Source organism: Montipora capricornis, chromosome 8 (assembly GCF_036669925.1).
Source record: "Montipora capricornis isolate CH-2021 chromosome 8, ASM3666992v2, whole genome shotgun sequence".
NCBI classification, from domain to species: Eukaryota; Metazoa; Cnidaria; class Anthozoa; order Scleractinia; family Acroporidae; genus Montipora; species Montipora capricornis.
In genome coordinates, this window is record NC_090890.1 from 52,146,608 (window position 1) to 52,161,607 (window position 15,000).

At 42.0% G+C, this 15,000-nt stretch overlaps 1 protein-coding gene across 6 annotated transcripts in view; it reads left to right on the plus strand.

Moving 5' to 3' along the window:
* LOC138013501 (NLR family CARD domain-containing protein 3-like) overlaps nucleotides 1-15,000 on the plus strand; it is a 53,698-nt gene that overhangs the window by 37,888 nt on the left and 810 nt on the right. For all 6 annotated transcript variants that reach the window (XM_068860584.1, XM_068860586.1, XM_068860587.1 and 3 more), the window contains 5 exons: nucleotides 1,359-2,033; nucleotides 3,031-3,225; nucleotides 9,088-9,129; nucleotides 9,988-10,050; nucleotides 10,939-15,000. The exon at nucleotides 10,939-15,000 is cut by the window's right edge and continues 810 nt beyond it. In XM_068860584.1, the coding sequence (XP_068716685.1) occupies nucleotides 1,359-2,033; nucleotides 3,031-3,225; nucleotides 9,088-9,129; nucleotides 9,988-10,050; nucleotides 10,939-13,502 (3,539 nt within the window). In that variant the 3' untranslated portion in view covers nucleotides 13,503-15,000. The remainder of the gene's footprint in view (nucleotides 1-1,358; nucleotides 2,034-3,030; nucleotides 3,226-9,087; nucleotides 9,130-9,987; nucleotides 10,051-10,938) is intronic.

The following is a 15,000-nucleotide window of genomic DNA, read 5'->3' on the forward strand; positions in this document are numbered from 1 at the left end:
TTTGGTCATTTAATCCTTTATCTGCGGTTACATATATAATCCAGATCAATGACATCTTAAATAAAGCATTGACACTAAACTGTGCAACATCAGTGGTTATTCATTACGTTATTTAGGACTAACAAATTTCATGCCCTGCAGAATGCTAGATTAAAAAAAAAAAACCGTGGCCGCAATTTGCCATACAAATTGACCTTGCGTTTCCTTTAGTATCTGTTTCGACTGGTACACCACCATGTCCGCCATGATCAAACCGTCTACTCACAACGCCCCATCAGTACTGATTTGTAATCTACCCTCTTCAACACCAATTGCCTTAAGCAAAACTTGAAGCTGCTCCGTTTGTAAACGGCCATTCCTCTACCTGGGCCCTGGACACGTCAAATTCTGCATAAAACTATACTGAATAGCGGGGGCAGCTGTTGTGTCAACTATTCCTAATTTTTGCTGCCACTGTGAGTGAGCCTGAAGCGAACGAACGGGGCAGCTTTCTAATTGGATCAACAACACATTTTTCTTTGAAATGCAGGGGAATGTGGTCCAAAGCGTAAGGAATTGTGGTCATGCGTGAATGCAGAAATTATGATGCGCTGTAAGATCTTGTTATACAGAGGATGCTACCAGGGGTCTCTTTTCTTTTGCGTTCGCTGGGATGATGCAAGGCAAAAAGAAACGAGACCTCTGCTAGCAGGGAATTAAAACAGAAGCTTGCAGCCTGCTCTTTTCTTAGTCTTCTGGTTAATTTTCTTCTTTTATTCATTTTATGTTAACTTCATCGCAGCTTTGTGAAATACAAATAGGAAAAGCTGTCATTCTGAACTAAACTGATAAATGGTCAAGATTCCATTAAATATGAGTATTCCGATTGAAAAATAGGCACATGGCCTCTACGAAAGGAACTCACATGTCGTATAGCTCGACAGGGATTATTTACTTTGTTTCGTTTCCTCAGAAACAATGCGTAGTTATTTTTACCACAACTTACCTTTTTAAATCAAATAGATCACACTTATGATTTGGAGTCTACTAAAGGGCAAAGGAAATAGTTTCAATCAGCCACCTGAATCATAGTATTTGGTGCTTACTAAATTCATCTCAATGCGTACATGCTCGCATCCTCAAACTATTGTTTCTTTCTTTTCCTGAGAGGGCTCCAGAAGGGGGTCCAGATGAAGGAGCAGTTTGGGGAACCACGTTTTGTACTGTCCCTGCTCAAGACCTATTCAAATATTCCTTCAATTCCGTCGTTAAATTACCGCACGCATAATTCAACATGTCCCTTCCCCTCAGCAGCATTTCTTCTATTTAGGTAAACTAGTCTAGATAATAAATAATTTTGCTTCGGTTTTAAATCTTAGGTGGAAAGAAAAGGAAACTTTGTTTGGCTGTCCCGGAAGACTGTTATAGCATGCCCCCTCAGCTCAGCGTCAAGCCACCAAAACTGAACGATCTTCCAAACCTCATCAAACCCTGGAGATGTGCTGATCTGCCGATTGATGTTTTGCTGCTGACTGTGGAGGATTGTGAGTTCTTGAGTTGTTTCTCATTTCTGGAGCGACCTTTCAAATGTTACAACATAGAAGTTGGCCCGATCTATTTTGGATACACTGGTAATGCTGGTGACCAAAAGCAGCTTAAAGTTGCATTAATGAAATGTTCCAAAGGTGCCGCAGTCCCATGGGGATCATTAACAGCAGTAAAGAATGCTGCAAGGACCTTGAGGCCTAAGGCTGTGTTTTCAGTGGGAACTTGCAGCGGGCTCAGCTCAGATAGAGTCAAACTAGGAGATGTAGTTGTGTCTTCCAAGTTAACAACACCAGCTGGCTTCAAAACTCCTGTGAGTCGACATCTTGGCAATCTTGTTAGGGATGCACATTGTGGGTGGATCGCTCCTTTGGAAAATCGAGATGAATTGGAAGTCAAAGTACACTGTGATGGTGATATTTTGAGCCAAACACAGGCAGTGAAGTGTGGATGGGATGATCTTCATTTTCAATATCCAGAAGCAATTGCTGTTGAGACAGAAGGGGAAGGTAATAGTTTTAACAATGAATGGAAATAAACCCTTGACTAATTTGTCTTAGACAAATCCAAGAAAAACCCTAGAGTTTTTAAATTCTGTTACCTCATGTTTTTGTCGATGAAACTCTAAGCTTTCCAAGCAAATACTAAGCTAAGCGATGTGTTTGCTGAACTTCTTTGTTCCATTTAAGGAAGATGCATAAAAGACTGGTAACCAAGATTATTATATTACATTAATAAGACGGTTTGCATTGAAATGCGTTATCTCCAAGGTTGAAGGTGCATTTTACTGTGTACGGGTAATCAAGACATAATACTGTGTTGATAGAATGGAAGAAAGTGTCACTTTGAGGAACATTTGAATCTAAAAAACTTGGTTATTGTAACATATGAGGAGAATAGAATAAGGGCACCCAACGAGAATATAGTTCAAAACCACTTAAACATAGCATTGTTAAACGTATTTTAGTATTTAAACGGTAGATGTAGGAATATTTTTATCCCCTAATTTTTTTTTTATCTGTTCGGATCTCCTAGCTGAAAGACTAGTGATCCGAAAATTCTAGGGATCAAAATTAACCTTTTTGAAAATTTCAGCCAGAAAAAAGGCTCCCGAAAATTCTAGGTGACCTTTTTAGGGTAAAAATCCGTTTAAAGTGGGCAATTATACCATTTTTCAGATGTTCGAAAATTCTAGGACAGGCAGGCAAGCAAGAAATTTTACAACAAATGTTCCGAAAATTCAAGATCTCAAATCGTCTTCCGAACAGATATTTTCCAAAAATTGACGTTGGGTGCCCCTGAATAGAATGGCTGTGAGGTGGAAGTTAATTGTCACAACTATCTTTTAAAAAAATCAAAGTCAGAAAGAATAATAAGTTGCAATTGGTCTGCTGATCTTGAAGCTGTTGTTTCAATGATTGACAGGGAGATATCAAGCAACAGATTGTTGCTTGAAGACCTTGCCCATGAAGGACTGATATTAACTCCCTTCGTACTTAACTTCAGGTGTTTTTGCTGCAGCCTATGATGAAAAGGTTGAGTGGGTGGTAGTAAAAGGTGTGGCAAGTTTTGTGAATCATAATCAAACCCAGCTGTCACGAAGTGAGTGGATGTCTTTTTCAAGCGCCATGGCAGCCTCTGTTGTGGCAAATATGCTCAATGATCCTGTTGTTTTCCAAGAATGGCCGCACTGTAACCAAGGTAACTAACAATAATAATAATAATGATTGATGATAATAATAATAATAACAATAATAATAATAAAGGGTCTAGAGGAACTCACGACCTTCTGTTTATTGACAAAATGATCCTGCAGAGTGCTAGAAATGCTTATGACATGCTGCCACACTCCTGGATTAAGGAGTGTCTAGATTGGTTTGGGGTCGCATCAAACGTGAAGAACCTGCTCTTCAAGAGCATGGAGCAGTGGAGGACTGAGCTGAGCTCCATGTCAACACCTATCGGGGAAGTCAAGATCAATAGAGGTATCTTCCAAGGAGATGCGTTATCACCTTTGCTATTTGAGATCTCACTCATTCCGTTAAGCCTGCTCCTAAGAAAGACCAAGTATGGATTCGATCCAATGGAAAAAAGGTGAACCATTTACTGTATATGGATGACCTTAAACTCTATGCGAAGTCTGAGATAGGCTTGGAATCTCTAGTGAATACTGTCCGGAGTTTCAAGGCAGTTGTGGGAATGGATTTTGGCGTCACACAGTGCGCCAAGCTCGTTGTTAGGAGAGGGAAGGTGTCAGAGGCTGAAGGTATGAAGTTGCCAGACAGAAGGGCGATCAGAAACCTGGAAGAGGGAACTAGCTAAAAATACCTTGGCAGTTTAGAGGCAGTTTCAGTGGGATAAAATGAAAAAGGAACCTGACCAAGGAATATCTCAGGAGAGTCCGAAAATTGTTACAGTCTAAACTTGATGAAGGACATCTCATTTCTGGGATCAACACATGGGCAGTCTCTGTGATGAGGTATTTAGCGAGTTTTATCAGCTGGACCCGAGAAGAGCTAAGGGTACTAGATCAGGGAACAAGGAAATATCTCAACATGTATAATGCTCTCCACCCCAGAGATAGTGTAGCGAGACTGTACTTACCAAGAAAGATTGAGGGCAGAGGATTGATATAGCGAAGACTGCGTGGACCAGGCCTCAATCGGGCTCATAAATCATATAGCAGAAAGCAATGAGAGATTACTCACAGCGGCCCGAAGATGTACCAGCACCCATCAAGAGGACCGTAAGGGGTTTAAGAAAAGGAAGCGGGAAGAACGGATGAAAGGAGTAAGGGAAAAACAACTGCATGGCCAGTTTTTGCGGGAGATGGGATAGCGAGTGATAAGAGCTGGGAGTGGCTGGAGAAGGGCCATCTAAAAAGACACACCGAGGGGCAAATCATGGCGGCACAAAGCCAGTCTGTAAGGACTAATGCGATCAAAGCTAAGATTGAAAAGTCCCAGGAGGATTCGCGGCATTGTTGTTCATTTTTCCCGTGAGGGTTTTTTCCATCAACTTTCGGCGGCATTGCGTAATGAAGGTGTAAATTGAAGTATTTTCTAGAACGGTCAGTCGCTCGCTTTATGGCAGTCGGTTGTTCTGGAAAATGATGCGTTTCTTTCGTGAATTTAAATGACTGTAATGATTCCAAGATCGGTTGGTCACTTGATTCGCTGTCAGTTGTTCTTGGAAACCGGTCGTTTTGCCACGACGCTGTCCTTCGGGATCTTGCAGTTGATAATGTAAACTTCGATGAATAGAATTTTTGACTGATTCGCGCTTACGAAGCGAAGCGTTACTTAAATTTGAAGGCTACAGTCGAAGTATAGATAACCGGCGTTTTATTTCTGTACTCGTTGCGGACGGGAAATGTCATCGGCAACAGTCAAACTGCAAAGCAAATAAAAGATTTGCGTTTTAAATATGAAATTACACTTTAAAGACTGAAATATTCGCAGACGAAATTCTACTTACAATTCTGTTGGGCAATCCATACTTCACAACACGGCTCTTTACATTGTGGGTGTGTCGATCGGTTGATTGCATGCAAAAGCGAATATTTAAATACGTTACGTTTTTTATATAAATAGACTAACTCGTCGCCAGGTCCTTTGCGACTTTATTTTGGCGCCCAAACGGAAGTTCTACTGCACTAGCGCAAATCACTCTGTAAAAGTCAAATGAAACGATTAGCCACCCGTTGAGTGAGTGCCCTAAGTTAGTACAATCCGAGTACAAACGCTGTCACGGCAAGGTAGCAAAGGATATTCATTGGGACATCTGTAAACAGCTTGGAATGGAATGTAGGGACAAAGGGAACAACCACAACCCAGAACCTGTAACGGAAAATGAGGATAGAAAGATCTTGTGGGGTCTCACCATTCAGACGGACAAGTGGTTACCACACAATAGGCCGGGCATAGTTGTCATAGCAAAAGCAAAGAAAAATGTCACATTGTAGACGTAGCTTGCCCGGGAGACAGTAGAATTTTTTGGATGGAAGAGGAGAAGATTGGTAAGTACCGTGACCTTGCTATCGAGATTAAGGCTTTGTGGCGCTTGAAGAAAGTCCTCATAGTCCCATTTGTAATAGGGGCGCTAGGTAGCATTACAGACAGACTTGAGGGGTATTTGGCCAATATCCATGTAGGGCTGAAACCAGTAACGATGCAGAAAACTGTTCTGCTTGGTTCCGCAAGAATTCTACAAAGGGTCCTGGAAAGCTAAGGCTGCTTGCCCAGGACATACCAGTGCAGCAACAAGATTACTGTTTTCAAACAAATAACAATAATAGAAGGTATGCTGTGACTTGGAGCCTTAGGGGAATGAATGTCCCTACCCTGCAATTTGCATAGTTCCAGGTCGCCCTTCGGCGAGGCGTACCACCCACCCAATAGCTCTCTCTCCTGGGTCACGGTGCTGGTGTGTGGCAGCTAGGCTTTTGAGCAGCAGGCTAAGGTCATGAATCTCGACAGAAAACGACCCTCACAACGTAATATGATGAGAGAGGAAACAGTGAACACAGAGTCCAGGTGCTTTACCCAGCACTGTTTCTGGATAACTGCAGCCAGAGCAGGGTCATAATCCAAATACTGCAAGGAGAGAATGGGGAAACTGGTTGAACACGATTGTCATTGAATGCTATCTCAGGGGCCTGACACAAGTTAAAAGAGGCTCTCGGAATGAATGCTCTCCTTGTGTGAACAGCTAGGCGAGTTTGAGGTAATGGATGCCTGTTTGAAGTGGAAATTGACGAAATTAAAAGCAAAATAACAGAACCTACTCCATCCCACGTGCAAGAGAACTCTGAACCAGAGCACCAGAGATGCGTCACATCCGTAACAAGTGAATCATTTAATCAGGATGCTGAAAAATCCCCAACTAAGGAGACTAACTGATGTTAACTAAGGAGAGCTGTATTGGTTAGTCCAAGATGCACAGCTGACAGATGAGGGGATGGATACGATAAGGAGGTTGGAAGAAGAGATAAGCGATGAGGAAAAGAGAAGAATTCGAGCATTAACCTCTACATTCATTCAAAAACTATGCCCCCTTATAACCATTGACGCCTACCGGGTGAGACGAAATTCCAAGCATCAGCTTTTGGGCAAGCTGTATATAGTCCTGTTTTGTCCCAAGCCTATTCAAACATAAAAGAGAAGGTGCTGACAATGAAGAAGCTTCGCTGCTGGCAATGGCGAAATCACTGAACCAGCAGCATGTCTAATGAAATTGATATATTGACCGAATTTGTTGAATTCTCATTGATTCCCGACTTGGGATCTGAGCAAAAACATTTTGACCCCAATGACCCACTTGATGAGGACTTATCAAGTCCTGAATCTGAAATAGTAGATTCAGAAGGGAGTGACTTCCCATAGTCCATTTTTGATGTGAGTGAGACGAAATGTTCAAAAGTGCTAGATTTCTTTCGCTAAGCGAGTAAAAAAATCATTTACCTCAAAGCCGATAGAGGGGGTCCAAAAGTCCATTGTGAAGACTACCCAGGTGCTTGATTTGATGCCTTCACAGGTACCATTATCCAAGCGAAGAAAGAGAAGGAACTCCTACACCCCAGAGTTCTTCTGAATCCTCTGTCCAACGTCATCTCTACCATCGGCAATGTTGGCTTCCAAGGGTTTCGAGTCTTGTGTGCATAGTCGACTTCAATTTCGGTGCTCCTCTTGGCCGAGGATGTGTCCCAGAATCTGGACGACATCTCTAAAGCTAACAAAATAGCTATAACGATCACAGGACACTGAACGGAGTGGCGAAAAGCACAAATGCACAAGTGTTGACTACACCCCAAAGGATAGTTTTTAATTCAAAAGATACCTGAGGTCAGCTGCTTGGGACAACCAGGAGTGCTACAGGCCACGGTGCTGCTTGTCAAAAGAGCAAATTCCAAAGCAAAACAAAGACAAGTGGTCGTCGTAAGTGCTACTGGCAGTAGTACTAATAGTACACTAGCTGGCAATTTAGCCTTCAAGGCTGATGAAGGGTCCAAGATAACATCTGATCGCCGGATTTTACTGACCATAAAGGGTTATCTCGGATAACAGACAATTCCGAGGCAATATAAGATCCAACGCAATGCATTCTTCCCTCGGATCAGTTTGTTTTAATCCAATCTGAGGTCGGAATGTTAATAATTTGGCTCGAGGGATAAAGCAGTGTTGTATTTCAAGCATATCCTTCTCTCTGCGGTGCACATACCAGGCCTGGATAATAAACTGGACTTGACTTTGAGTTACTTCAACGACAGAAATGAGTTCCATCCTGCCGTTTTTGCGTTGCTTACTCACTTTTGTTAAGTTGGCATAGGTTTAATGGGTATACCTGATTCCCAGAGTCCCAGTGCACACAAGGAGCGACAACATTCCATGTTCACTGAGGATCACACCTTTGTGGCCTTCCCACTCACGGTACCTGGCAATGTTAGCAATGCGACCTGCGTGATCCTGCTTCCCAGATGGCTGTACCAAGTAATCCTGCGTCACAAAAATCGATTACTTCCACTACGAGATCAACTCCAGTTAGACTCCTGGACTGTATCAGGGAACAGTTCAACGGTCAAGACGTTATCAGCCTATCCTGGTCTACAGGCACAGGGAAACAGGTACAACCCAGCCAGGCTGGATCGCCAGATATTTTCTAAGCCCCTGTGGAGGATCTTGTGTATTTTTCCTACTGGGTATACGTTGACGGCAAAACCTACAGTACACTTAACACTTCCTGGTCAGCATTGTCTGCCTCTATTGAATTAACGATGAAATGATATATGAAAGGGATCATATATGAACTGCGGATATGAAATCAAGTGAAGCTATGATCCTCTCAGTTATGAACGTAATTTTTGCAATTGCGTAAAGAAGCCTGAAAATTTCAGGACGTCAACAGTATTTGAACCAACTGAGCTATGAAGCCACTGACATTGGGAGCTGGTCATTTGTGGGTTCCAATGTCACGGGTTCAAACACCATTGAAGTCCTGAATTTTTCAGGCTTCTTTACACAATTGCAAAAATTGCGTTCATAACTGAGAGGATCATAGCTTCACTTGATCTATTGAATTAGTCACTGGTCGCACTATTGGAACGCATCACTTGCTGTTAGGTTTTATGAAATGAGTCTTCATGGGAAGGCCTCCTTGATCTCAATACTGCACGACTTGGGATGTTGGCGTTGGGTTCACAGTTTACCTGAAATCCCTTTTTTATTCATCACTTAAACTGAAGGAATTGACTCTAAAGGTAGTCACCTTATTGGCCCTGGCCACTGCCCAGAGGTACCAGTCACGTCACCTGCTTAGCTTAGCCAACATGGACATTTTGATGACAAGGTTGTGTTGTGTCCCCTTAGCCCATTGACTCCTTGGCGTGAGACTTAACTGATTTCACTCTGTCTAACTCATTTGAACTGCCATATGTGTAAAGGTTGAAGTCCATGACCTCTGGGTGGCAAAAAATCGAAATCAATCAATAAATTAAGTCTGTCTTTAAACTTTGTGCAGAAAGTATTTTCAAAGTTCGTATAATGGCTGTCTCTTTTATTCCTAAAGAAATGCCAAAACATTTGAAGGACAAGTTCAGTGAGATGGAAGGTAGGCGGCCACATATAAATGGCTCTTATTTTTTTAGTTAATGTGAGTGTATTTATTGGAGAACGAAAGATATGACTGTTACAAAAGTTAACCAATTGCAGATATTGTTGCTGTTTTATTGAAAAACAAATCCTTTACTTAATTCAAACCTAATTTAAGGAAGAGAACTCATCAGATTCTCTTTAATTTCCTAAACGAAAACCTCAGCAATTCAACAAGAACTACAGATCCATGTGCTCTATACCCAAGCGGGCATACGTCAGTTGAAAAACAAAGCCATCCAATTGGCCTTTGTGTGTCAAGTGACAAAATGTCACTGTCTTCTTATCCAATTACTTGTACTAAATATAAGGTGGCAATTTCTTCTCAGTTGTTTTAAGACTCAGAGTTAACCGCATCAGCCTTTGCAGCGCAGAAGTCTTATGCTAAACTAACTTAGCCAAATGATCAAAAGGGTGTACATGTACGTGCCACTTCCTGCTCTTTTTCTGAAAGACTGCTTGTGGATTTTCCATTCATAAGAAAGAAATAGCTCGTAAGAATCGTTAGCAATCAACCTACTAACTACTAAGTAAGGTGGACATACGATTTTCCCTGTTGCTTTCTTTTAAAAAGAAAGTCTATAAGATGAGAGAAAAAAATTTCCTTTTGTACGAAACTTCATTCGCTGGTGCTTCTCGAGTAACAATTCCAGCATACCAGCATGGCTAAATGAACCATAGGCAGTATAAGATTCAGTAGTTCGATGTCCAATGGCAAAGAAACCGAAAGCCATTTATTCCTGACAAAGGTTTGACAGTTTCAAAATACCAAAGAAAGTAACGCTCACTGGTTCATCCCTTATTTTACGGTTTGAAGAAATGCTGAAGCAGTTGAAGTCGCAGGGAGACAGTTCGAGTACTAAACTTGGAGAGACTGAAGGTACGTTCAAGAATTGCATAATTCATGAGATGGATTCACAGACATTGCTAGAAATCCCACAAGGGTATCTAAAATGTGCACACAGTCATAAATTTTGCATTTACTAAGATCTACTTAGGTAGAGGGTATTAAGCTCTTGATAATCAAAGGAACTTGCCATCTTTTGGGGCATCGATAGAGTACTGCATTACAATGAGAGAATATTGATGCTGGGTCACCAAATCGCAGTTAGCCTATGTAATTTTTTGGACATAACTTTTTAACTTCCAAGTATTCCGTGGTAAGGGGAAATGCATCATTATTTGTACTGAGTGGAAGCTAAAATGATCACTTGCAAAGAGGCAATGAAGACCTGAAAAAATTTCAAGTCTGAACGGGACTCGGACCTATGACCATGCGATTGCACTGCAATGCTCTACCATCTCAGACATCAGAGGTACATGTCTATAGTATGAACGCGGAACAGACTCACTTCCAGATGGTTAAGAGATCAGATGATAGAGCTGCGTAGGACAATTGCATAGTCATGGGTTCGAGTCCAGTTCAGGGCTGGAATTTATTTAGGCTTCCTTTGCAACTGCCGAACTTACTCTCTAAATTGCGATGGTCATTTGCACTTAGAGTCGTCACAACCCCAAGTTCAATTTATATATGACTATCACATATTCCCCTAGTAATGGGTTATGGCAATGGTGATGGTCATTTGCACTTAGAGTCGTCACAACCCCAAGTGCAATTTATATATGACTATCACATACTCCACTGGCAATTGCATGTATAAGTGCAGTCGACCTTAACAAAACTAAGGCGTAAGTATCATTGTCAAGTATTCAACGCTGGGAGAACAACGACGTTTTTATTTTCAAGTAATGCGTTTCTCTCTTTCAGATGGTTTTGGGCGCGTCGCTGACTTTATCGACGTTATTCGACAACTGTACAAAGATCGTGAAGGATGGCTTTCACCATTCCCGTGGTGCGAAGAGTTTGGATTCCATCTTGACAACATTTTTACCAGGCTTAAAATGGTCAGCAGGAAAAAAGAACGAGGGGTAAAGACTGACTCCATTGTGAACATGTCGGAAATCTTCAAACCACACGAGGAACATTCACAACCGAAAAGACTTTTGATTGAAGGACAGCCAGGCATTGGAAAGACAACCTATTGTAACAAGGTTGCTTACGACTGGGCGAAGAACTGTAAAGCTGAAGATTCGTTTCCTGATTTCCACGTGTTGCTGTTGTTGAAATGTAGAGACATTACCTCTGACTTATGGGAGGCTATTGATGACCAGCTTTTACCAAGAGACATAAGAAAAGAAGAAAGAGAGAAGTTCTTTACCTTCGTTCGGGACCATCAGTCAAAGGTTTTGCTGGTACTTGATGGATTGGATGAGTTGCCAAGCGATTATTTGCCCTTCTATAAAGAAATCATTGAAGGAAGAATGCTTCCAAACTGTTACTTAGTGGTTACAGCTCGCCAGGAAGTTGGGATAAAAGTACGGAAATGCTGTCACACCCTGCTAGAGGTCGAAGGATTTACTGAAGACGCTGCTAAAGGTTTTATCCAAAGATATTTCAAAACCGATGAGCATCTTGTGAAAAACCTCTTGGACAAGCTGGGCACAGACGCAGACCTTAGCGGACTAACTGCAAGTCCATTAAATACAGCCCTTCTTTGCCTCCTTTGCGAAGACTTCCAAGGAGACTTGCCGAAAGGTAGAACTCTGCTTTACCACGAAATAGTGCATTGTGTGCTGACAAGGTATAGGAAAAAGAAAGAATTACCAAAAACAGACGAAGACCTAACACAATTATACCACGCTGAATTAAAGCATCTTGGTTCTATAGCGTTGAATGGCTTGCTCAATGATGAGATGTATTTCGACGACAATGCATTCAGAAATGGTACCAGCAACTTAATACCTGAATTGGGATTTCTGTCGGCTCAGCCTGGACGCAGCAAACGAAGACCGAGCTGCTGCTATGGGTTTCTCCATAAGAGCTTTCAGGAGTTCTTTGCTGCATTTTATCTCAGTTGCCAGCTGGTCAATGAGGAAATTAGTCCCGATGACTTACTTGCTGACACAAGATATTTTAAGGAGTTTCAGCAGGTGCTCATGTTTACCTGTGGTATGTTGGCTCAACGGTCCGAGGCAAAAGCCATGGCGCTTATGGCAAGTATAGCAAGTCAAATTAACCAATCAAATGAAGAGGAAAGTGATGACTACCTATGGACTGCGTTGAATTGTATCAAAGAAAGTGGAAAAGAACAGGGTACCTTTGGAAAAGAATTGGCGCATTCTCTTGGTTCACTTCTTGAAATTCAGGGTATTTCGTGTCGACAGCAGATAGGTCACAGTGGCGCTGCCATAGTGGCTCACGCAATGGCAACAAACCCAACAGTGACAAAGTTGGATTTGCGTTTTAATGGAATCGGTGACTCAGGTGCTGCTGCACTGGCTAAAGCAGTGGAAACTAATTCAACGCTGACAACCTTGGATTTGTCTGGCAATGAAATCGGTGAGTCAGGTGCTGCTGCACTGGCTAAAGCAGTGGAAATCAATTCAACGCTGACAGAGTTAAATTTGTTTTCCAATAAAATTGGGGACGCAGGTGCTGCTACTCTGGCTAAAGTAGTGGAAATCAATTCAACGCTGACAAAGTTACATTTGTCTGACAATAGAATCGGTTACTCAGGTGCTGCTGCACTGGCTAAAGCAGTGGAAATCAATTCAACGCTGACAACCTTGGATTTGTCTCGGAATGGAATCGGTGACTCATGTGCTGCTGCTCTGGCTAAAGCAGTGGAAATCAATTCAACGCTGACAACCTTGGTTTTTTCTGGGAATGGAATCGGTGAGTCAGGTGCTGCTGCACTGGTTAAAGCAGTGGAAATCAATTCAACACTTACAACCTTGGATTTGTCTCACAATGAAATCGGTGAGTCAGGTGCTGCTGCACTGCCTAAAGCAGTAGAAATCAATTCAACGCTGACAACCTTGGTTTTGTCTTACAATAGAATCGGTGACTCAGATGCTGCTGCACTAGCTAAAGCAGTGGAAATCAATTCAACGCTGACAGAATTGGATTTGTCTGAGAATGAAATCGGTGAGTCAGGTGCTGCTGCACTGGCTAAAGCAGTGGAAATCAATTCAACGCTGACAACCTTGGATTTGTCTTACAATAGAATCGGTGATTCAGGTGCTGCTGCACTGGCTAAAGTAGTGGAAATCAATTCAACGCTGACAACCTTGGATTTGTCTGGCAATGAAATCAGTGAGTCAGGTGCTGCTGCACTGGCTAAAGCAGTGGAAATCAATTCAACGCTGACAACCTTGGATTTGTCTTACAATAGAATCGGTGACTCAGGTGCTGCTGCACTGGCTAAAGCAGTGGAAATCAGTTTAACGCTGACAACCTTGGATTTGTCTGGGAATGGAATCGGTGACTGATGTGCTGCTGCTCTGTATAAAGCAATGGAAATCAATTAAACGTTGACCGAGTTGGATTTGTCTGAGGCAAAAGCCATGGCGCTTATGGCAAGTATAGCAAGTCAAATTAACCAATCAAATGAAGAGGAAAGTGATGACTACCTATGGACTGCGTTGAATTGTATCAAAGAAAGTGGAAAAGAACAGGGTACTTGGCTAAAGTAGTGGAAATCAATTCAACGCTGACAACCTTGGATTTGTCTGGCAATGAAATCAGTGAGTCAGGTGCTGCTGCACTGGCTAAAGCAGTGGAAATCAATTCAACGCTGACAACCTTGGATTTGTCTTACAATAGAATCGGTGACTCAGGTGCTGCCGCATTGGCTAAAGCAGTGGAAATCAGCTTAACGCTGACAACCTTGGATTTGTCTGGGAATGGAATCGGTGACTGATGTGCTGCTGCTCTGGATAAAGCAATGGAAATCAATTAAACGTTGACAGAGTTGGATTTGTCTGAGGCAAAAGCCATGGCGCTTATGGCAAGTATAGCAAGTCAAATTAACCAGTCTGAGAATGAAATCGGTGAGTAAGGTGCTGCTGCACTGGCTGAAGAAAAAGAACTGACGGAGCCCTTTGGCCTGGTAGAACGTATTTTATACTAATCGTATTTGCCATTGTCAAAACATTTTGAAATAAATCCTCCCTTGGAGTTAATCAGTGGACCAAAAATCAGAGCCTGAAAGAATTGTTGCAATGTATTAAAATTACTAGCATCCTTCGGGGTTAAGATTCTTTCTGTCTTGTTCTCGCATTGTAGTAGAGCATTCCCATATAAATGATATCGAAATACCTGGAACAAAACGTTTTATTCTCAAAATGTTTCAGTTTTCAGTGAAGATCCTTTTAAACATTGTACAGCAAACGGTTTTAATTGAAATGAAATATGCTTGATTACATGAAGTATACTTTGTAACATTTGGTTCTGCATGCATTCAAGGAAGTTCAAACGAAAGTCTCAAGTGAATGGAAAACCTATGCTTGGAAATAAGCACAGTGCTAATCCATTGTTGGGAGGACACACTGCATTAAAGTTTCTGGCTTCGTTGTTGTTAGTTTCTTGGTTATTTCTTGGGGTCACACGATCGCTTATCACTTTTACTCTGCTCCCCGTTAAAACTGGTCGTGACTTCCGCACACGCGTGTATACCCACCAACACATTGCATCAGTTTGAAAATGACTTGTGCCCAGTTCGTCAGATCTTCGGTCTCCAACATCAGTCCTTCTCAGGTCTCTCTACACACCTGGGCGAGGCGACTTTATCGTGTTGTTTCATTTTTCATTCAGATGAAGAGTCATTTGTGTTAAAATTATCGGAGTCCCATTTAAAGGAGGGTAGTCAGCTACGGCCATGTCTTTGTTGACATACGGGAGTTTTGGTAATGAATTACTCTGGGGACTTGACCAAACCAAAAATAATCATGAGAATATGCGAGATATTTTTATAGGCTCACCTATGTC